This window comes from Vipera berus (assembly GCF_964194415.1).
Source record: "Vipera berus genome assembly, chromosome: 6".
Taxonomy (NCBI): domain Eukaryota; kingdom Metazoa; phylum Chordata; class Lepidosauria; order Squamata; family Viperidae; genus Vipera; species Vipera berus.
The window spans coordinates 55,065,191-55,089,585 of NC_138208.1; the positions used below are offsets into that span (position 1 = coordinate 55,065,191).

Here is a 24,395-nt window from a genome sequence, read left to right on the forward strand (position 1 = left end):
AGCTCTTTGTGCTCTAAGAGAAAATGGCTCCAGTAGAGAATGCAGGTCACCCCTCAGTGATTTCAGTCAATGTTCCCAGTCATTTTGTACAGCTGTCATTCTTTCCCTTGTACAAAAATGGCCATACTTGTTTCCCTATTATTATTGCATGTATTATTTTTCACTTTCATTCTGTATGGATCAACTACATACAAATTTGGGTGACAAGGTATGAACATTCAATAAACTAAAAATGCAATCATAAATGAGGATAACTGCAGGAGTAAAAAAATACATGGCCTTCTTGATCTTCCTGAACTACAACTTCTAGGAGACTGCCAGGATGACCACATAGATGGGATACTGAAACTATAATTCAGAGGTATCTTAAAAGAAATAGGCTCCCCACTTCTGGAATGAAAGAATAACTTCATTAATTTGTAAGTGATCGTTTTATCATGGAGGGGTGGTTTTTTTTTAAATTTTATTGTTAAAGTTGATATTTGGAAGACTGTTCTGAATGTAAATTTGTTCTATTAAACTGGACTAGGAGTTTCCCCTGGCAAAAAGCAGATGCCACTAGGTAAATAATAGCAAACATTTATTATAATTTTTTTTTGTACCTATTTGCCACCATCCAGGATTCATATGTATTTTTTCAGCCCAGATAATATGCCTTATAACAAACTCAGTTTTTCTTTTGTGTAAACTACAGTACCTGAATATATGGCTCTACTAATGGTGGCATTCACCAGATGAAAAAATAGGGATTCAGATTTTTTTTTCTCTCATTCAGTTTTGACCCCAATCGTATGAAGAAACTTGATACCCTTTTGAATCAAATTTGTTGGGCATATGTAGGTAAAGGAGGGAGGAGAGCAAGATGAAGTTCTTTGTACAATTTTATACTAGTGGAACATAAAATCTGTTTAGTCTCTGTGTGTTCCTACTGCAGTCCTTGGTGTTCTTTTTGTTTTGCTGGTATATCAAAATAGAACTGAAAATTCCCTATGATTTTAGAGGACTCATCTGGGAATGATGTTGTTCAAAAATCAGAGCAGTGGGTTCTATTATTGGAAGAGATTACGGTACCAGATATTGCATAAAGCTTGTCATATAACAATAGGAGTGAAGGGCGTGATGGCTGGGCTTGTCGGCTGAAAAGCTGACAGTCCAGGTTTGAGAACTCCTGTTCCTTGCCCCAGCTTCTGCCTACCTAGCAGTTCACAAACATGCAAATGCGAGTAGATTAATAGGTACCACTTCAGTGGAAAGGTAACAGTGTTCTGTCCACCTTTGGCGTATAGCCATGCTGGCCACATGATGATGGAAAATGTCTTTGGACAATGCTGGCTCACTCAGCCAAGAAATGGGGACTGTGCCCTAGAGTCAGATATGACTGGACAGGGAAATCTTTACCTTTCTATAATAACAGGAGCTTAATTCTGCTGTGTTTGTATAGAAAAGGAACTCTAGGGGCCGGTGCTGATCTCCGTTTCAAAGCCGAAGAGCCAGCGCTTGTCCAAGGACGTCTCCATGGTCATGTGGCCGGCATGACTAGACGCCAAAGGCGCACAGAACGCTGTTACCTTCCCACTGTAGTGGTCCCTATTTTTCTACTTGCATTTTTACGTGCTTTCGAACTGCTAGGTTGGCAGAAGCTGGGACGAGTAACAGGCGCTCACTCTGTTATGCGGCACTCAGGATTCGACCCGCCAAACTGCCGACCTTCTGATCGACAAGCTCAGCGTCCTAACCCACTGAGCCACCGCGTCTACCTTTGTATGCATAGACAAAAAGATGGTGTCATTATATGGTCACAATTGCTATTTCACCTTTGACACAATCCCCAACCCCAGATGCCATTAAATATTTTTTGTTATTTATCCAGTGAAAACTACCAGTTTAAATGTACCTAAAATAAATGGTTAAAATATGATTCCAGCAACAATCTGCACTATAATTTAATTATGCATAAAATAGTTATCCGAGACAGAAAGACAATGACCTTTTAAAAATTTGCTGCTTTATTTTATATCAAATAATTCTTTCATAAACTAGACAATAGGTTTTTTTCAGGCAAGAAGAAAGCTCTAGATCCTTTTTTGAAAAAACAGGGTTGTCGTCAGGAAAAACTAGTTTTCTCTTAAGAGAGAAAATGAAAGCATAGAAATAGAGCAGCTAACATAGTAATTTCTTGAGAACATAAGTTGATCATCCAAATTTTATAGGCAATCAGTAACAGATGGAGTTGCATACAAGGAAATCCTTGCAGAAGTAGTAAACAAGTTTTATGTAGTTGAACAAATAATATTTAATCACTTCTTCAATATCAACAGTCTATGGAATGTGCTACATTGGTTTGGGAGGAATTGCAAGACTGATCATTATGATAGTGGTATTATTATGATGGTGGTATTATATAAGAAACCCTATACCATTTCAGACAAATGGTTATCCAGTTCTTAAAAACGTACAGTGTTGGAGCATTCACAACTTCTGGAGGCAGGTTTTTCCACTGATTAACAGTTAGAACACTGGAAGTTTTTAAGAAGAGACTGGACAACCATTTGTCTGAAATGGTTTACTGCCTGAGTAGGGGTTTGGACTAGAAGACCCCTAAGGTCACTTCCAACATTGTTGTTGTTGTTATTTAATTACATGCAATTGTTCAGTACAATTAAAATACATAGATTAATGCATGTTTCCTTTGAAGCTGCAAGCCCCTTAGGTAAGTCACATTAAAAATAAGCCTAATCAGGTTTGCCCAGGCAAAGTGGGAGCACTGTCAAAACTTTTTGACTTTCTTCCACATTTTGTTGGTACAAACACACAGTAGGCAGTTCTAGTCCAAACTCTAAAAATCTTTCTGATATATAAAAATAATAATTAAAAGTGATATCTTTATTTCTTACCCAACTCTGACATCAGTGAAATTTGTGTAGAGGGATTTGTTTTATTTGTGTGGTGAGAATCACTTGGACACATTTACCATTTTAAGGGACTGTAGCAGTGCAGTGTTTAAGACTTACTGGTTTAAGTTTCTGATCTGCATGTTTCTTGTCTGGGAAACTGTTCCATCACAATGTATTGAATATCATTAAACCATTCCCTATATAGGCTATAAATGTTTAAATACAATAAGACAGATTAACTGATTAATGGCTATATAGGGACGCGCCGGCCCTATGGAACCAACTTCCCACGGAACTTAGGACTGCACCCGACCTTTGTTCATTTCGCCGGGACCTGAAAACTTGGCTCTTCGAGCTGTCTGGCCCAGACTGAGGGGTTTTAATTTTTAATTGGGTTTTAGTTTTAAATTTTGGGGACTTGAATTAATTAATTGTTTTAACTGATTTTAATTTTTGTATGTTATGCTTTTAATTTTCCCTGTAAACTGCCCTGAGTCCTATGGGAATAGGGCGGTATATAAATTTAATAAAATAAATAAATAAATTAGTTTAAAACATTTGCCAACCCAAATTATTTCTCTTCTATTTCTTTTGGTATGTATGGGAATTGCTTGGACACCCATACAGGTGAAACTCGAAAAATTAGAATATCGTGCAAAAGTTCATTTATTTCAGTAATGCAACTTAAAAGGGGAAACTAATATATGAGATAGACTCGTTACATGCAAAGCAAGATAGTTCAAGCCATGATTTGTCATAATTGTGATGATTATGGCTTACAGCTCATGAAAACCCCAAATCCACAATCTCAGAAAATTAGAATATTACATGCAATCAATAAAACAAGGAGTGTACCTCTGAAGGAGGAGTTGGACCTCTGAAAAGTATAAGCACGCATATGTACTCAGTACTTGGTTTGGGCCCCTTTTGCAGCAATTACTGCCTCAATGAGGTGTGGCATGGAAGCTATCAGGTTTTATGGAAGACCAGGATGCTTCAATAGTGGCCTTCAGCTCTTCTGCATTGTTCGGTCTCATGTCTCTCATCTTTCACTTGGCAATGCCCCATAGATTCTCTATGGGGTTCAGGTCAGGCGAGTTTGCTGGCCAATCAAGCACAGTAATCCCACGGTCATTGAACCAGGTTTTGGTGCTTTTGGCAGTGTGGGCAGGTGCCAAGTCCTGCTGGAAAATGAAGTCAGAATCCCCATAAAGCTCGTCTGTGGAAGGAAGCATGAAGTGCTCCAAAATCTCCTGGTAGACGGCTGCGTTGATCCTGGACTTAATGAAGCACAGTGGACCAACACCACCAGATGACATGGCTCCCCAAATCAACACAGACTGTGGAAACTTCACACTGGACTTCAAGCATCTTGCAGTGTGTGCCTCTCCATTCTTCCTCCAGACTCTGGGTCCTTAGTTTCGAAATGAGATGCAAAAGTTGCTCTCATCAGAAAAGAGGACTTTGGACCACTGAGCAACAGACCAGGTCTCTTTTTCTTTAGCCCAGGTAAGACGCTTCTGACATTGTTTGTTGTTCAGGAGCGGCTTGACAAGAGGAATATGACATTTGAAGCCCATGTCCAGGATCCGTCTGTGTGTGGTGGCTGTTGATGCACTGACTCCAGCCTCAGTCCACTCCTTGTGAAAATCCCCAACACTTTTGAATGGCCTTTTCCTGACAATCCTCTCCAGGCTGCGGTCATCCCTGCTGCTTGTGCACCTTTTTCTTCCACACTTTTCCCTTCCACATAACTTTCTATTAATGTGCTTTGATACAGCACTTTGGGAACATCCAACTTCTTCTGCAATTACCTTTTGAGGCTTTCCCTCCTTATGGAGGGTGTCAATGATGGTTTTCTGCACAACTGTCAGGTCAGTGGTCTTCCCCATGATTGTGATTCCTACTGAACCAGACTGAGAGACCATTTAAAGGCTCAGGAACCCTTTGCAGGTGTTATGGCTTAATTAGCTGATTAGAGTGGGACACTTTGAGCCTAGAATATTGCACCTTTTCCCAATATTCTAATTTTCTGAGATTGTGGATTTGGGGTTTCCATGAGCTGTATGCCATAATCATCACAATTATGACAAATCACGGCTTGAACTATCTTGCTTTGCATGTAATGAGTCTATCTCATATATTAGTTTCCCCTTTTAAGTTGCATTACTGAAATAAATGAACTTTTGCACGATATTCTAATTTTTCGAGTTTCACCCATACAAATTACAGGGCTGAAATTCCACAGCGTTGATGAGGCTTTGTTAGTTAAGGCAATTATTCTTAACTAATGGATAAGTAAAATTAAGAATTATTAATTTGATAGTGCTTTCTTTTATTCAAATTCCAATTAGATAGCATACTCAGGAGAATTTTATGAAATTTACTTATGTGCACATTTACATTTTATTGTTTTTTAAATGGAATATTCAAGAAGTACCTTTCTATCTTTCAAGATTCCACGTCCCGTGTTGAATATAGATTTAGATAAGCCAAAAACTAATTTACTGAAGCTACAGGATAGCTTCTTTTTTTGTGTCTCTCTGACAGATTTATTGGCTCCAGATTTCAAACTTATAGGTGTCTGTAGACTGCTATATAAAATTACTTAACGTTTACTCTTTCATGAAAAAGCTTTCCTAAACTGGTATTTCAGGGAATTAATGTTTCATCTCTATCAAGCAATGTAATGGTGTGTGAGCAGAAAAACTAGTTTAGTCTGTTGCATTTCTCAGTTAAATCATCAGTTATCATTCGTCTTCTGCTTATTCTTGTCCCACAGTCAAAATTAATTACATCTGCATAAGTAGGATTTAAATAGATTCAAGTGGGAGAATCTTAGAATTTTCACAAACCCTTTCAAAGATAATCCCAGTGCTGCAGGTGCATTTATGTTGGAGTTGAAATTCAAAGGATGAATAGTCTATATGTCTACTATTTAGATGTTCAAGAAACAGGATTTTTGAAAGTGTGACTATTTTATTTCCTATTTGTCGCAAAAATGAATCCAGAAATACAAAAGGTCCTTTCCCTTGGCATCCTATGATTGTTTCCTGCAATGCATTTTTGCCACTCTTCTCCAAAATATTTCATCTGCATTGCCAGTACTGAGGCTATAGGAACTTCATACAAGAGTAGAACGTTTGTAAACAAGTTTGGAAATAACATTCTATTGCTGCTTTGTGTCCATGGAAATTATGTAATATTATAGAGAACCAGCCAGCAAGTCAGCCAGCCTATACAGGTAGTCGTTTTTTTTATTTTTATTTTTTATTCCATTTATATCCCGCCCTTCTCCGAAGACTCAGGGCGGCTTACAAGCTTAGCAGTTTACTTACAACAGTTCATTTAGTGATCATTTAAAGTTACAACGTCCCTGGAAAAAGTGACTTACGGCCATTTTTCACTCTTAAGACTGTTGTAGCATCCCCATGGTCACGTGATTCATTAGTTGGATGCTTGGTAACTGACTCATATTTATGATGGTTGCAGTGTCCTGAGGTCATGTGATCAGCATTGCAATCTTCTGACAAGCAAAGTCAATAGGGAAACCAAATTCATTTAACAACCGTGTTACTAATTTAATAACTGCAGTGATCCACTTAACAAATGTGGCAAGAAAAGTCGTAAAATGGGGCAAGGCTCACTTAATAAATTTCTCATTTAACAACATAAATTTTGGGCTAAATTGTGATTGTCAGTTGAGGACTACTTATAGTATGGTCCATCCATTCATGAATTTTACATAATAAAATAACAGAATAACAGAGTTGGAAGGGACCTTGGAGGTCTTCCAATCCAACCCTCTACTCAAGCAGGAAATCCTATACCATTTCAGACAAATGGTTGTCCAATTTCTTCTTAACCTCCAGTGTTGGAGCATCCACAACTTCTGCAGGCAAGTCGTTCCACTGATTCCATTGTCAGGAAATTTTTACTTAGTTCTATGTTGGTTCTCTCCTTGATCAGATTCCATCCATTGTCCTGCCTTCAGGTGCTTTGGAGAAGAGGTTGACCCCCCCCCTCTTCTTTATGACAGCCCTTAAATATTGGAATACTGCTATCATATCAGCCCTAGTCCTTCTTTTCAGTAAAATAAGGTAAAGGTTCCCCCGCACATGCGTGCTAGTCGTTTCCGACTCTAGGGGCCGGTGCTCATCTCCGTTTCAAAGCCGAAGAGCCAGCGCTTGTCCGAGGACGTCTCCGTGGTCATGTGGCCGGCATGACTAGACGCCAAAGGCGCACGGAACGCTGTTACCTTCCCACCGTAGTGGTCCCTATTTTTCTACTTGCATTTTTACGTGCCTTCGAACTGCTAGGTTGGCAAAAGCTGGGACGAGTAACAGGCACTCACTCTGTTACGCGGCACTCGGGATTCGACCCGCCAAACTGCCGACCTTCTGATCGACAAGCTCAGCATCCTAACCCACATACCCAATTCCTGCAACTGTTCTTTGTATATTTTATCCTCCAGTCCTTAATCATCTTTGTTGCTCTTTAGTCTGCACTCTTTCTAGAGTCTCAACATCTTTTTTATATTGTGGCAATAAAACCAATGCAATATTCCAAGTGTGGTCTTACCAAGGTATTATAAAGTGGCATTACCACTTTGCGTGATCTTGATTCTATACCTCTGTTAATATAGCCTAGGACTGTGTTAGGTTTTTTTGGCAGTTGCAGCACACTGTTGGTTCATATTTAAGTGATTGTCCATTAGGACTCCAAGATCCCTCTCGCAGTTACTACTATTGAGCTAGGTATTTTATACCTATTCATTTGTTTTTTCTTGCCTAAATGTAGAACTTTACTTTTGTCACCATTGAATTTCATTTTGTTAGATAGGGTTCCGTGTTCAAGTCTGTGAAGATCTTTCTGCATTTTGAGCCTATCTTCTGGAATATTGGCTATTTCTGCCAGCTTGGTGTCATCTGCAAATTCTCCATCTTTTTGTCTAAATCATACTAAAAATAGTATATAGATCAAAATAAAATTAATTAGAAGAATCAGAAATGACAGTTGTTCAGACACTATTTGGGGAAAGGCAGTTCCCTAAAGTACGCATATCCTGAACCACATAGGGCTACTTTATAAGTAAAAACTAGCACCTTAATCTGCATTTAGAAACCTACTGGAAGTGTAGTGTAGGACAGGTGTAATTTAGTTGTACCACAACTTCCACTATGTTCTGAACCAGATGAGGTTTTCAGTTGGTCTTCAGGACAGCCCTATATAGAGTGAACTACTCTTTTATTTTTATTAATTTTATTAAGAGATGACAAGTGTACAAGTAAACCTCTTCAGTGCATCCTTCCAGATGGCTGCAGTTAGGACACTGGCTAAGATATGTAAAAGCTAATAGTCCCATCTGATTTTTGAGGAGGAACCTACTCTTTCTGAGGAAAGACAAGCCTATCACAAATAGTAGTCTTGGAATCAGCCCTTTGCAAATGGCAATCCTGATCTTGGGACACTGCAACCATTGTGTGAGCTGACTGCCAAGCATCCAGATCATGATTATATGACTTCAGGGGTGTTGCAATGGCTAGAACTTCAAGGACTGGTTGTAAGTACTACTTTTGCAGCACTATCGTGACTCTGAACAGTTACTGAACAAGTGGTCATAATCCAAAGACTGCCTTTATAGTAGTATCGTGAACCAACACACCGGAAGTCAGCATGCCCCACTTGTTATAGATGGCTCATCTGAGTTTTCGTAACGTTTCACAGTAGACTTCTGAATTGCTGGTTGAACCACGCTCCATGAACTTCACCAGCAGTACTCCTTTAGCATCTTCACCTTAGGCGGGATTTTCTGTGGCATTTTCTATGGTATTGGTTCATGGTAATGCTCACCTGCACACCGCTAGATGCACCCAAGAATTTTTGAAGCAGATCCGTTGGGATGTTTTTGATCAACACCCCCCCCCATTGCCCAGATTTGGTGCTGAGCGACTGTTCTGTACCAGCCTGCTACCGGCCCTGCAGAAAAGGCAGGGACAACGCCTTTAGAAACGGCAAGAGGCTGGAATTACGCCTGCCAAATTTATTCACATAAAACAGAGTAAGACAAGACACCAACCATAAAACACGAGCTAAGAAGCAGGAACAATCCAAGCGGTTGCCTTCAGCAAACCAGCCCTCCCACACATTCCCCTTAAATACAGTTCAGGGCGTGGCCTCTCTGTGCCCCATTGCCTTCCTCTGTTTACTCCTGACTGACTGCCTCCTGCGTCGGGCGTCCTTGAACAGGGCCAGCTGTGGGTCATCTTCATCCACGCTGTCAGGCTCACACAGCTGGGTCTGCATCGTGACCAGATGAGAGGGGCCTTGCTGGGGGCTCTCATCAAGCTGTCCAATCCCCTCAGCAAGCTCTTCAACACCCCCCTCCTCCTCCTCTGAGTCGTCCGACCCAACTGCCGAACCCACAGGCTGACCCTGAATCACAACAGCGACTACTAAGGAATTTCAAACCTTGTAAGACGTTGTAAGTGCCTCAATTTGAATGGCGATTATGTCAAAAAGTAATGTAATGTTCTAGATTTCTAATGTGTATAATAAAAGTTCTGTATCTGCGAGTGTCTGACATTGATAACCAAACGGAGATTTATTTCCAAATTGCCCTTGTATTTCATACTGTATGGTTTCTTTCAATTGTTTTAGGCTCTAGCTCATTGGCTTTGATTGTATCTAGCCAACATGTTTTTTTTTGGTAGTCTTGTTTCCTTTTACCACTGACCAGAGCATAATTACCTTTTCCAGTGAGTTTGAGCATATGACATGGCTGAAATAAGACAAAATTTAGTAACTTTGCCTTGCAGCAATATGCATGGGCTTATACGCTCCAGCACTTGTCATCTTTGTGGTCCAAGGAACGAGCCCTCTCCAACACCACAGCTCAAACAAATAAGATTTTCTTTCCATCTGCTTTTTTCATGGTCCAACTTTCACAACTACAGGTAGCCATAAGAAACACAAGATAGTCCTTGCCTTAAGACCATCATTGAGCCCAAAATTTCTGTTGCTAAGGGAGACATTTTTGAGTTTTGCCCCATTTTATGACCTTTCTTCTTCAGTTGTTAAGTGAATGACTGCATTGTTAAATTAGCTATCTGTGGTGTAGATTAATCTTCATTTGGTTGCCGGGCCAATGTCTTTGCTTTTCCATAGTTGATACCATTTAAAATACGTATATTATGTATGTGTTTAATATATTATATTCTGGAGTGATATGTTTATTTTTATCATATATAACAAAGATGTCTTTATCTGGCTGGTCTCTTTCAAAAAGGAATTGTGCCCTTTTATTTTTTAAATTCCTGACTTTGTTAGGAAATGATCAATGACCATCTTTTTTCCTATTGCTTCTCAGGCTGCAAGGAACTGGAGGGGAGGGATGAAGAGAATGAAAACTTAACAACCTTTACCAGAGGACAGGTACACCAGAGCTTGATGGAAAGCCATCAGTTTTACTGGACTATATGAAATACAGGGTTAAGTGCCGGTTCAGCTAAATCTAAATTAGAGCTGAGTGTCAAAATAAACTCATATACTCCCTCCTCTGGCACAGATACGAAAGAACTCTGAATTTTTTATATTCAGTGTAGATAAATCAAATTTTGTTATACTGTCTGAAATGAAGCAAACAATGGTTAGTTTTAGCAATTAATAGGTAAGTCAGAAAACTGAACTCGAAACGTAACTTTTAAACTGTTTCCATTAACTTATTAAAATTAATCAGTTTAGGATTCAAATGAGACAAAATGCAGCTAATATTCAACAAAACTAGTATGTAACTTGAATACTTGTAATATGAATCTTAATTCCCTAAGCAATAATATGGAGATAGGCATAACTGTATACCACATCTAATAACTTAACCAAAGGGCAAGGTTCTGAAATAGTCCTCAGCTTTTATACAGATTTATGCTTAGGAAAATAGATTAGACTTATTAAAATGTATATACAGTTCCAGGCAGAATAGTTTATATAACAACGCACCAGATACATCCTCAGAAAAATATTTGAATATTTAAATGTACTCAAGAAAAACAAACAGGACAGAAATTATTATTTTCATATTTAGCGTGAATAGATCTAATGAAATAGAACAGAATGGGCATTATCTGGTTATAACATGTTAAAATTAAATCAATGTTAAATTCTGTAAGACAAAATGACAGCAATGGAAGGAGGACTTTCTAAACCACTGAAAAGGGCTAACTCAAGATCTTTTACAGGGCAGAGGTGACATTAGCTGAACAAAGTCCTAGCAAAAGTCTGGATGACTTCTTTATTTATGGTTCAGTCACAATGCGTTATCAAGGGGGAAATATTCTAAATATAATATAAATATAATAAATATTTGACATTCATTTATTTGATCAATTTTGATGTAAACATTAGTTCAGAATTTAGTAACTAGTGTGTTTTGAATATACTAGTGACATTACCAAAACACAAATGTTCTCAATTTTTACACTGCTGATTTTTTTAGATATAAAACTTTAGACAAATCTCAAAAGCAAGTTAATTTGTAGCACTTCACAACATTCTGCACTGAACAATAGAATTTATATTCTTTCCAAAGTCAGATCAAAAGTGTAAGAAATAAAATGACTGATTTCTTATTAGACTATACGTTCACTTTTTTGTATTCACCTGGGTAGTGTTAACATTGGACATTCAACAGACATCTGTATTTTATTACTTTTTTGTATGGTTATAGATGGAATCAAGAAATTTTCTGTGGTTCATCTATCTTGTAGGTTAACTGACTGTTCTACACATTTATATTTGTTTCAATACTATTTTATGATGTTTGAAGTTAGTCCATAGCTGACATTCCACTTCTGATTTAGTCTCTGAGTAAGGTTTTTAGCATTAGTTTTTTCCATTGCACACTGTGTAACTTGAAGCCTTTCTACATCTAATTTATATATCTTACAATGATAATAGAGATCCATTAATCCATGTTTCCATCCATCTGGTGAGGACAGGAAGAGTATGTTCCAGGTACCATCAATTCAACAGGGTGTCTTATCAGTGGCAACCCTCTCCATCCTTTGAAATGACATCCTTAGAGGAATCTGTACTACTTTATGTAAATTGTTGAAAACTTGATTGTTTTTCCAGGCCTTGGAACAGGCATGTGTGATATGATAAGCTATGTTCTTGTTTGACCTTATGTTGTTTTCTTGTAATTATAGGCTTCCCAAAGTTATTGAGGAATTGGGCACTCTCAAAATTTAATTTATTTAAAAAGTTATTGTAAATTTATTATATTATATATGTGGTAATATTTTGTAACTAAAGCCACTGGATTCTAACAGACTCTCAACTCTACAAAACTATTCCACAAGCATGCACTTTTACAGCATATATATTCTGTTTCTGCCCATTCATTACTCAGCTAACTCTTTCTCAACAATATTTTGATTTCAAAATGTTTTTAATCAAAGTCTTTATTTTAAATAAAGATATACACCAACAATCTTTTATTTGCAAATCACTATGTTCTTTTTCTTTCACTTGCTAGGTGTAGATGGTGGAACCCATTCTTGTATCTTCTTACGTGTTGTAGAGTATGGTACATACTGTTTGGGAGTACCACTTTCATTCATTTTATGATTTTGGAAAATGAATTTACGACTCACTGGTGGATTTGTAGTTGGGGGGTCTTCTGTCATACAATGCATCCAACGATGCCTTGTAAAGAAAAAAAATACAACAATAAAGATTTCCTAGGGACATATATTTGCACACATAGGTTCACAACAAATTAGGTTTTATGGGCAACAGTTATACTACCTAAAACATAAAAAATAGCTACATTTTAAAAATCATTGATTAAATTTTACATTTAATAAATCTGAAGTCCTGGTAATTGAGTATAGTTGTCAATAAACTAAACACAACTTCTCATCATTCAGCTATCTTGATAAAGCTAAGGCTACAAGATTTGGGCTGTAAAGGTTTTATAGACCTTTCTGTTGCCAATGAACAGTAATTAGCAGTTTTGAAGTACAGATGCAGTAATCCAAGAGAAACCTGCTTGTGACAAGCTGATTAAATAAAAATACAAAAGGTCTAACAAGGAAAAGCAGGGAAAAAATTTATACTATTATTCATATCATTGACTACATCAAGGATTCAGAGTGACAGAGCTTATTTTAATTATTGTATTTAATTTTAAATTCTCAGTACTGTTTCCACATGAAAACAAAAAAATAAAGATATCTTTTTTCCCAGGCTTCAGTGAAAGACTGAAAAACACAGGCCTGCTTTAACCAAAACTTTTCTTCCAAACTTTTTAAACATGCAAACCTTAGAAATTAGCATAATGTAACATAAATGCTAAGCAAACCTTAAAAAATTAGAACAAGTTCTTACAAGAATAAAATTAAATAAAAGCAGCAAAATGGTAATTTTTAAATAAGAATTTTCCTCACTGAAGTAATGAGAAAATGTAATATTTAATATATTCATGTAATATTTAAAGCTTATCAATGATGATGCAATTGAAAATATCCAACAGTACAATATTACAGAATATTTAATGAAGGCAACCTTGATTAAAAATGAGGGTATTAATATACATAGGTTTTCAAAGCAATTAGCAATTGATATATTAGACATTAAATGAAGAATATGCCCCCCCCAAAACAATGATAGGCACTGTGGCATTATTTATTTATTTAATTTGTATGCCACCCATCTTGCCCATAGCAATTCTAGGCAATCTACACTAAAACATTAAAACTGTACTAAAACATTAAAACAATAAATAAGAATCATAAATTTAAAATTCAATTAAAAGAAACTAATCAGGATGGAGAAGGAGGAAACAAAGTACACACAGAAAGTAAGCGGGGTGTTATTATGGTAAATTTGCACAATTATTATGGTAATTGTTTGGACTATTGGCGCTCCCTCTCATGCATAAACAAATCTAATTTAAAGGAAACGGAAGACAAAATTTTAGTATTTTCTGAATCATATTTCTTTTCCATAACAGCCAAGACAGGCAATGGAACTTCATGTGTAATATTGTTTTTTATTCTAGCAAACTTTTTGTAACATGTTTTTTCAGATCTTATCATGATAAAATACCAATAAGGCCATTTACTTTTTTTCCACAGAATGCTACTAATCCCTCTACAGGCACATAGAACAAAATTCCAAACACAGTGGTCAATTTCCAGTAATAAATATGTATTTATAGCAATGTTTGAACCTAACACTTTCACTTAGCTGATGTAACTACAGCTGCTGAATTATGTGCTATAGAAGATCTGGTAAAATATAGGAAGTTCAAAATATAACATAGAGCATAAACCACTTCTTATTCCAATTTATTTCTGGAAAAATGCCAGTTAATTCCTGGATAGCAGAAAGCAGGTGGTCAGACATACACGACATTCTGATAATCCTGAGAAAGTTCTTAGATCCATAGTAATACTGGTACTGCTGGTAAAGGGTTAGAGACTGAGATACAGTTTAAAAGGCTAAAATCTATTTCTTTTATAAAAAGAATTGTTCGGAGATACCTGTTAATAAAAAACATAAATAAATGTATGTATCAAATCATCTGATTTACCATTCAGGAGGTATCATGCTTCCATCTAAATCCCAGTATGTGTTCTTGCCATCCATTTCTGCAGTATATACGACCCACCTATGACGACCTTAAAGATAGCATTTTTTAAAAAATATATTAGAATTTTAAAAAGGATGCGTATGTATGTTACTTTATTAATTACAAACTAATTCTCTTAGTTACACAAAATCAAGTTTTGTGGCCATCTATATTTCTGTTGTCAATTTTGGGAAGGACTAGTTTGACACGGAAAGGAGGATATTTAGAAACCAAAAGTGTCATTACATATACAGGGGTTTTTTTTAAAATAGAAGAATGCAGGACAACATATGTATCTTTACTATGACATCTTAGCAATCAATATTTTAATTTAGCAATTTAGATAACTATTAGTCAAGTTTCTAGTGGAATTACAAGCAAAACACCTATTGGTTTCTATAAAATAAATTACTTGTTTATACTAATTTTGATACAAACTATTCATTTTCAGATTTACAAATCTGGAGCTTAAGACTTAATTTCCCTTAGCAGTTTTATTTGCATGAGAAATGTACAAGCACAATATTTTGCAATACTAAAGAACCCATGATCAATATAATGTATGAATTATCCTTCTAATTAAGTTACGGGCCTGTGTCTCCCTGATTATTTCTACCTTTCCTATCTGACCCCACAGGAGAGGCATGTTGTGGATTCCATTGGCTAAGCAGTCTCACCAGGCAGAATCCAAACAAGACCCCTCTCTGCCTCTGGATCATCATCCCTCTTGAGATTTGGTTCACCCTCATCCTGTGGGCCTTTTGCAAAGTCCTGAAGATCCGGTTCAATGTCTTAGCTTGCCCCCTCCCCCCAGATTACTTTAGTAATTGTATATATTTTTACTTCTTTTTAAATTGTAGGTTGTCTAGAGTTAGGATGTGAGATGGGCAGCCATGTACAATGAATAAACAAATGTTTAAAACACTAACATTGTTTATTTTTCCATGCATGAACTTTTTTTTTAAAGTAACATTACTTCAAGCCAAAATAATGCCAGAAAAGCAAGATCAACTTCTGAATTAGACATCCAAAAGACTGTATACTATTTAACCCATTTTTAAATATCTTTATTTCAGCAAAAATCCAAGTTTCTGTTGTGGCATCAGTGACTTCTTATTGCTATTGTTTTTTTCTATTTAACATCAAATTGAATTAAAGCCACATAAGACACAGCAAAAACAATACTTTCATTGTTGAAAAATATGTTAACTAACCTAAATTCTTTAGAACAGGGTTGTCAAACTGCTGGCCCACAGGCCGGACGCATCATCTGTAAGCGGCGCCCACCCCATTGCTGGCAATAGCAAAACCGTCCTCATACGTTGCGCGATGTCACGAGTTTGACATGTCTGCTTTAGAAGAATAAACTCAAATAATCCAATTATCCTTACTTACCAAAAAAGTATCTTTTGTCTTCATAGTACTTGTTTCCATACTTATCAGTCCCTACTAGAGTACCAATCTTCAGATCATTGACCCTGTAAATATCCAAAATAAGATAAAATCTTCAAGGGGTTTAGTTATGTGACAATCTACAGGCTTTGCATGCAGAAGGTCTTGAGTTTAACCTCTGCCATCTTCAGATAAATTGTGAAAATCTCCATCTGAAAGCCTGGAGATTACCGTTATATAAAAAATAATAGAAAACTACAGTATAAAGTAGCTTTGGTTGGTTTTGCCTTTCAAAATCTTATTAGGGCAATCAAATGGATAAAAAATTTTTAGTTACTGCTCCAAATAAATAAAACTATTAGGGGAAGATGAAAATAAAAAAATATATTACATTAGTATTATTTATTACATTCTTAAAGCTTACAAATAACACTGCAGAAGCATTATTTCTACATAACTTGCTTGCAACTAGACAAGTTATCTGCCAAATGAATTTAGTCAAAATAGCGTTTTGGGCAGCAGCCTGAAAAATTATTCCCAAATAATTTTAATCAAGTATCTGTTCACCTCTACACCTCCGCTGTATTATTTAAACTATGGTTATCCCTTCCTTTGGCACAGCACCAATGAAACAACATGCGCAAATGTGTTTCGTAGTCCAGTTATAGTGACCCTGTTAAAAAGCAAGGTCGAGAGGCAAGGAGCAGCTCAAAGTCAGAGCTAGGGCTGAGTGACTGAATGAAATCTGGATCTCCCAAATCTTGCATGGCGCCATAAACAGAACCCTGTCTTTTCTGGGATTACGCCCAGTCAAGAGGAGCCCAAAGTTAGAGAAAGCTTCCCAAAAGTGACCTTCCCAACAGGCTTTGCAGTCATTATAAGGTCGCCCTAGTTCCCATCCTCGAGGAAAGCCCGCTCCGGACATCAAAAGCCAGCTTCCCCTCGGCCCTTTTCTGCTTAACTCACGAATTTCTGGAAATATTCTTTCCTCTAACGATACTCTTGAGGGTCATGTCATTCAACCCTGCGAGCCGCAGTCTCGAGCAAGGAGCTCCCAGCTGGAAAGGACTGCCCGCCCTCGTTCCTCACGTTGGCGCTACCAGCACATTTCACCTGAGCAGCTGCCACATAGCGCCACGAATGCCGCCATGTCCACCGAGCTGTTGCAGCGCCCTCTTGAACACCTGGACGTATTCCGCCATTTTCCCTAAGCTCACGGAGCTCCGCCCTTCCTTATTCTTTTCTGCGCATGCGCCGCTGTTCCTTCTCGATTTTGCATTGAAAGGGAAGGAAAACTTCCGTCTCGCGCGCGTTGCACAGTCGGCTGTGTGTGCAAAAGGCGATATTCTCTTGTTTTAATGCACAATTTAGACCAAAGCAATTAATTTCCTTGACAAAATTGAATATGAAAAGAATGAAATTTAAACCATCGAGATATATAACTTTTATCTCTCCATTTTATAACATTTTCAGCTCCAGTATTACTCAATGTGCATCAAACTCAGATTATTATTTCTGTTGTGCTTTCAAACTTGGTACTGTATATCTCAAAACAGGAAACCAAACTAAATTGTATAGAAATGGGGAAAGTAAACTGATGTAAAGTAGTGAGCAATAAATAGGTGGAAAAAAAGCCTAAAGAGCCAGTGATCACATACTAAATTTCAGCAAAATGTTAATTATAAATATGAATTACTGTATATTGAACTGTAATATTGATGTATAGTTTGCCTGAACTGTTTTTTTTTTAAAAAAACACGAGATTAACAGGATTCTATAATAAAAGTTAAAATTTATTTTTAAAAAATACAGCCAAAATAGAATTTACACTTCTTTGAGTTTAAAGACATTTACAACAGTATATTACACAATAAGGTAGTAATTGGGACATTATGATGTGTACACTACAAGTGAATCACTAAAACGAATGGAATTCAGAAACAATTTCTACTGACTGCAGAACACATTTACAGACACCATTCAAGGAGATGTGCAATTCAAATGATTTTTAAATATGTTTTGAAACAGGTCAAGTTATATACGTAAGATGTTGGCAAAGTACATCAAAAAGCTACCACAACTGTAGATATGATTAATTTCTGGATGTTCCCAAGTTTATGTATATATTTTGTGTGCATAAAAAATTAACTGTTTAGTTCATTATTAGGTGTTTCATTATGAAATATATAAAAGATATCCCTTTGTATTCAAATAATTTTTAAAACCTTGAAGTAAATAATCTTACCTGTTACATTTCATAAACCCCTTTTTATTAATTAGTAGATCCCATAATTTGATAGAGGTGGTTCTATTGCTGATTAAGAATATCTAAAGTAAGGGTGATTTGACAGAACACCACTGTATCAATATATCCCTGATATAGTAATCTATTGTAATAATACTGAACTATCTTTACTAAACAATAACTAAAGAAAAACCACACATAATAAATCTGAAAAGTGCATTTGGAAAAGTTTTTAAAAGCTGAAAATGCAAAGCAGCATACTCAAACATGGAAACAAAATATGAAACAATTAGGATTCTAGTGCAATCACTGCTATTTAGGAACATATAATATAGTATGCAATACATATATTTAATCAAGGTTTACTTGTTTATTCATTGCTTTTTCAGTATTTTTTCTAATTTTATCTGATTTTTTAATGAAAGCCTGGAACTTAAATCTTGAAGGATCCAGAATTTAATAAATTCATTTCTAATAAAAGTGGTAATTTTATTCAGTAGTGTACTGTGGAAAAATTCTCCCATCTTTCACTTTCTCTATGTTCTTCCCAAATTTGTTCCAGGTTTAAGATAAGGGAACAAACCTGGGCTACACAAGGATATAGAAAAGGAGAAATTACACTTTGCAAGCATTATTGCTCACATAACACTGGATGTGGCTGAATGTCTTGTTTCAGAGTTGCATACAATGAAATTCAATAACTTCTCCAAATTTACCTAGATACATGTGGATAAACATTATTAAAGCATAATTGCAATGGCAAATTATTTTGCATTTATAAATAACAGGAGTTAGGAAATAATTCTTGATGTAATTAAAATATCTAGGTTTTTTTTTTTACACTGAAATCTTATTGACAACTGATAAAACTCTGAACATTTGTACTTCAAATTAATCTAAGTATGCAAAAGATGTAATGACTGATTTGGGAAACTAACATGAGAATAAAGCCTTGTTTTAAATAACTCGAAAATCACCTGCTGCTAAACAAAAAATTAACTTCTGAAAAAAGCAGCTGAAAGTTATCCAGAACTAAAATTTTGTCTCATCAGAAATGAAAGCAGACATAAAACTGACAAGAGTAAACTTGTAGAAACAAGATACTGAATCCAGAACATTTGAAAACCAAGTTTATTTAACCTAGTATCAGGTTGAAATGTTTTTAGGAAACTTATCTTTATCAAAGGTTAACTTATGTGTATTTGCTTGAATTTCACAAGTTCCATGTATAGCTAAGCTACAAAAATAGGATGAACTACACTTCTTGATTTTCACTAATTATCAGAAATGTACAAAGTTCTTGAAAATCAGATAAAAGGAAAGTCATCCTGTACCACTGAAGATATTCCGTTGTGTTTTCCAAATGAATTGCTAAAGAAGAATTAGCACCTTCCTTTATTGTTTGTCCTCTGCCTTCACAGGAAAACCTTTTTATCTCTTGGAGATAATGCACATTTAAATCACCACGATTGCCATGGTATAGATTAGAAACTGGTTAAATGTTTTTTTTATATAGTATGACCAATTATTTGAGAGTTGTAGTCTGCAGTCTCCATTCGTAGAATATATGGTATGATACTGTCAATCTGAACATTTCCAATTAATCCTGCAAAAAACAGTTCTTCTGTGATAGCTGCACTCATCAGTCTTAAGGCCGGCAATCTGAGAAGTAGCCTAGAGAGCCTGGAAGACAGATTTGACAAACAGTGGCACACTTTTATAGGTACAGACGAGATTGATTTTTAGTACCTTCAAGGATTAGCAAAAAGTATAGTTTTTCAGCAATAAATGCTAAATCAAACATTATTCATATTTTTTATAATACAATCCTGTTGGCAACTCCAGCTAAATACCTCATTTCTGGAATTGTTGACAGATCTCCTCCCTCCCCACATATTCTAATCTAAAGCACCTTTTTTGCTTTAGATTAGCAACACTACAACTGTAATTAAATTTGAATATTCTGTCTGGGTAAACTTCATTGGAAATTTATCTATGGATTAGCTTTAGAAGAAGCAAAAGTTGGATAACTTCACTTTTGTCAGTGGCCATCTTAAAACACGATGTAATAGAATCCAGCTATGCATGTATAATTTATATTAGTGTTTAAGTGAAATAACATGGAGCTGCATTTTATTAACTCTTAAATTAGAAGCTAAAACTAACATTTAAGATTAGGTTAGATTTTTAAAAAAAGAGTAAAAGTTTTAAGTGAATTCTAAAACTAGATGCTTGGTTTATAGTGCAGTAAAATGTTATTTAAAACAATGTCCAACTATAAAATCTAAAATAATTTATTCATATTTGATAATGTTTGAGAGAATAAACATGAAGGTATTTTTCAAATAGACTAGAACTCAATTGTTTGCACAATTTCAGAGCTGCTGTGTGAAATTTTGCTACGTTATGCATAATAAAGCTCCGCAATTGTATATCTTACAGGCCCAATAGCTTATCCTTGCTATCCTACATGGCAAGAGACAAGTAAGCTACCCCACTTGCTAGGAAATTCTGATCTTGAATTACTACATTTCATTCATGTAATTTTGCACTAACTTTTGTAAGTGATTCAGCCCTAAAAGCTGTACAAGATCATACAAGGATTAAGCCAAGTGACTTTTTATCCCATCAGTCTTCCTCCAATAGGAAGCAGTTAGATGCCACTGACTAGTTCACTAGCACACTAGATAGTGTACCAAGGTTTACAGTATTTATTGTCAAAAGGATTAAGGATCCCCTGGACTCATGACTCCTGTTCAAAGAGCAGGTGGCAGTTGTGGCCAAGAGGGTCTTTGCGCCAACTGTGTTGTGCACCAGTTGACCCTTACCTGGATCTGAGCATGGTTTCTCATGCTTTAGTCATCTCTTGGCTGGATTACTGCAACACGTTCTACATGGAACTGCCCTTAAGTATTTGGAAGCTGAAGCTGATGCAGAATGTAGTAGCACACAACTGGGAGCTCCTAGGGCTGCGCATATAACACCACTACTGCACGTGCTGCATTGGTTACCAGTTTGCTTCAGGATCCAATTCCAGGTGTTGGCTGTTACTTTTAAATCCCTACATGGCATGGGTACAGGATATCTGAGGAGCTATGTCTCCCAAATAGGACTACCCCACTCATGCCAGTGGAAGAAGCCTGGTATGGATCCCATCAGCTAAGGAATTCAAGCAGGTGGGTTCAAGAAGAGCCTTATCCACTGTGGTCCCATTGCTGGAGAAGACTACCACTGGAGGTGAGAACTACTCCCAGTCTTTTGGCCTTCTGGGTATTAAAACATGGCTTTGCCAGTTGGAACAAGAAGGACGTTCACCATTGGAGGTGGATGATGGGGTAAGAAGTCTCTTGGTTCCGATTTCATTATAGTTTTAAAATCATAATCTGTGTAGTTTTAATGTTTTCATACTCTAATTATTTTTTTTACTTATTTTATAACTTGTAAGCTTCCCAAAGTCACCTTATACGGGTGATGGATAGCTAATAAATAAGTAAGTAAGTAAGCTTAAACAGCTTGAGACAGAATAAAACCATGGAAGATGGTTTTTATGTTTTCTTTGTAGCAACAGAGGGATCTGTTTTGCAATATAGTTAGTAGCTGTAATTACTAACTGTATCATACAGAAAAGCAAGATACTTAGAGGAATGCCACACTGGTAGCAGTACGGAGATTTGGACTTCCTTCAGGGATTATTTACTAGGGGGAAAAAATCTAACTAGTCCAAATCTTAACTTTATAAGATCTTTTGATATTAATAGTAATTGATTAAAGGATATGCTATGTTTTAAACCTTTGTTGGTTAAAATGTTTTTGTGCTGTAGGAAAAAGAGTTCAGTGTTGAGGTGAACACAATATTGCCTGGAACAAGTAGTACTAAATTTGAAATATTTACTTGCACAAAGTATCTGACAGGTTCTTGATCTGTGTACACTTCAATGGCACCATATAGTTTTTTATACTAATAAACATTTAAAATGTGTATCCAGCCCTACAGTATTAATTTTTTACTAGACTATATATAGTCTTTACACCCTATTATTTTAAGGGAAATCAAATATGAATTTAAATTTATATCTACTATTCATTTAATGTTATTCCTGCAAGAAAATGCAACAGGATAACACTATAGCAATATCACCCCACAGTGAAGATAAAAAAAGCTTTAAGTTTCTTAAACAAATTTTAAAAGAAGCATTTAAAAAAACTGGAAACAAATACTTGTTCAGATTCTACACACCTGTAGGTATCATCTGGATATACTTTCATTACATAATCCTGGAATTCCATATATGCCTTTTCTTGAAATTTTTCAATCTGTACCACATTTTCTAAGCCTGGATGGTCTAAAATAAATCTACAGTTATGTTTACTTCAAATAACACAGCTGTAAGAAGGGTGCAACTAAGCATATCTTGACAAATATTTTGATTTTAAAATTGTTCATCCCATGTTGAGAATTAGCACTATAACATTTATAGTGACTTTGCTGGAATAATAACATTTTATTTGAACAGGTAGAGAAAATTATCAGAACTCCAAATCTACTGAAGTGAAAAATGCTTTCTGACCCACATATGGGGAAGATCATAGTCCTTGTGTGATAACAATTATATTACAAAATTGGTACATTCCTTCCAAGATCCATCCAGAATAGAGGACAACACTCTACATTAACTTAGCCTTCATGGCAAATTTCCAAGAGAGACCCTGCCTTCCCAATAAAAATTAAATAAACATTTTGTGAGATTTTGACAATTTAGTATGAAATTTTGTAAGATTTTATTTGAACGGTCAGTTCCAGTTTAAAGATGACTCCAAAAACATGTTACTGGGACATACATATTGTCAAGATTCCTCAAATTGCTCTACTTCAGCATCATATTCATGTAAGAACTCAGCATCAGTCTTGGATCACATTCACAGCCCACATACTGATTTAAAGATGACTGACACATCCATATATTAACGTTAATTATTAGATTATATCTATGTATTGATAAAATGAAATATTAACAAAAATGGATGATCTCAGTCAACATATTTATAGAAATGTTAACTATGCCACAAATTATTTTCCCCAAGAAGAGAATGTTTCCAACCAAAATATATTCAAATATGTCTGGATCAGATTTATTTGGAATTAGTTTAATTTCAGGTAAAATAGCTAAGGACAGTAATTTTTAATGTTTTAACAAAGGTATAAGCATAAGCATAAGCATAAGAATACTGGATGCTAAGATAAATTTAGTTAAAGCAGTCATGCGCAAGAATTTATATATAAGAAGGCAGCTTTTCTGTAGGCCATATTTTCACAAAGAACAAGGACAAATGCTTTAAATTCATCTGTTTACATACCAGGACTGAAGAGGATAATTGCTTTCAAATAAGCATATTCATAACCATCAAGACAAAGTTTCACCATGCTGTTGCAGAACTCCTGAAGTTTGAAGATATGTTCCATCACTAGCTTTCCTCTATCTGCTGACAACTTATCTACATTAATACAAAGCAATAAAAAGATTCTTACTAACTTAGAATTTTAAATTATTTTAAATTGAAATAAATTTAAAACCAGATAACCACTGTTACACAGTCAGAAAATAGTTAAGTACACTTTTCACAACCTATGTAACAATAATGTTTAATATTTTGTCTGCAAAAATAATACATAATTTACATATATATTCTGTTAGAATTAACCAAAGTCTCAGCTAATTCATTGTTATACTAATATCAATTAGATTGAGATGGGCAGCTATAGAAATGGAATAAATAAACAAATAAACAAACAAATAAATAACAGATGAACAGAAATAATGAATGAATGTATGAAATCATAGACAAGGTTAGTGTGATAGGAAAGTGATATAAAAATAATGGAATTATAATTGTTTGTACATTTACTCTTTTTCTTTCAATTGCCATCTTTTATTCATCTCCTTTTTGCATACATTCAAGTATTTCTAAATAACAACACATCCTTATATTATGTTTTTTCTACACTATTATATTTGGGGAGGGGGGAAATTACCAGCCTGCCCAGATGAAAATCATAAAAAATAGCTTTTAAAAGATATTAAAGATGCTATTAAAGATGAAGTTTCAAAACTAAACAGATTTAAATAGAAGAAAGAAAAAGAAGGAAAAGATATATGAGGCAAAAACAAATATAAGAAATACAATTAGATGCAAATAGGCCTTAAGATTTCAATAGCAAAACAAATAACAT

General features: G+C 35.6%; 3 protein-coding genes across 7 annotated transcripts in view; all 3 read right to left on the bottom strand.

Annotated features, from left to right (window-relative positions):
• The window catches only part of FGD6 (FYVE, RhoGEF and PH domain containing 6), a 377,558-nt gene that overhangs the window by 236,701 nt on the left and 116,462 nt on the right, over positions 1 to 24,395 (bottom strand). The window lies entirely within an intron of this gene.
• Positions 12,351 to 17,178, bottom strand: NDUFA12 (NADH:ubiquinone oxidoreductase subunit A12). Of its 3 annotated transcripts, none has more exons than XM_081331560.1 (4): positions 17,035 to 17,178; positions 15,925 to 16,007; positions 14,491 to 14,578; positions 12,351 to 12,599 (listed from the first exon to the last, which is right to left on the bottom strand). In XM_081331560.1, the coding sequence occupies exons 1-4, from the start codon at positions 17,121 to 17,123 to the stop codon at positions 12,419 to 12,421; spliced, it is 441 nt and encodes a 146-aa protein (XP_081187686.1). In that variant the 5' UTR covers positions 17,124 to 17,178; the 3' UTR covers positions 12,351 to 12,418. The 3 variants fall into 3 exon arrangements, with proteins under 3 accessions (XP_081187686.1, XP_081187688.1, XP_081187687.1); XM_081331562.1 differs by having other exon boundaries at positions 16,888 to 17,120; XM_081331561.1 differs by lacking the exon at positions 17,035 to 17,178 and adding an exon at positions 16,888 to 16,949 and having other exon boundaries at positions 15,925 to 16,034.
• Positions 17,694 to 24,395, bottom strand: part of NR2C1 (nuclear receptor subfamily 2 group C member 1) — a 46,680-nt gene continuing 39,978 nt past the window's right edge. For 2 of the 3 annotated variants that reach the window (XM_081331126.1, XM_081331127.1), the window contains 3 exons: positions 23,522 to 23,659; positions 22,404 to 22,509; positions 17,694 to 19,849 (listed from right to left, as the gene is read on the bottom strand). In XM_081331126.1, the coding sequence (XP_081187252.1) occupies positions 19,675 to 19,849; positions 22,404 to 22,509; positions 23,522 to 23,659 (419 nt within the window). In that variant the 3' untranslated portion in view covers positions 17,694 to 19,674. Of the gene's footprint in view, positions 19,850 to 22,403; positions 22,521 to 23,521; positions 23,660 to 24,395 lie in introns of those variants that run through there. The other variant, XM_081331128.1, reaches the window with a different exon arrangement.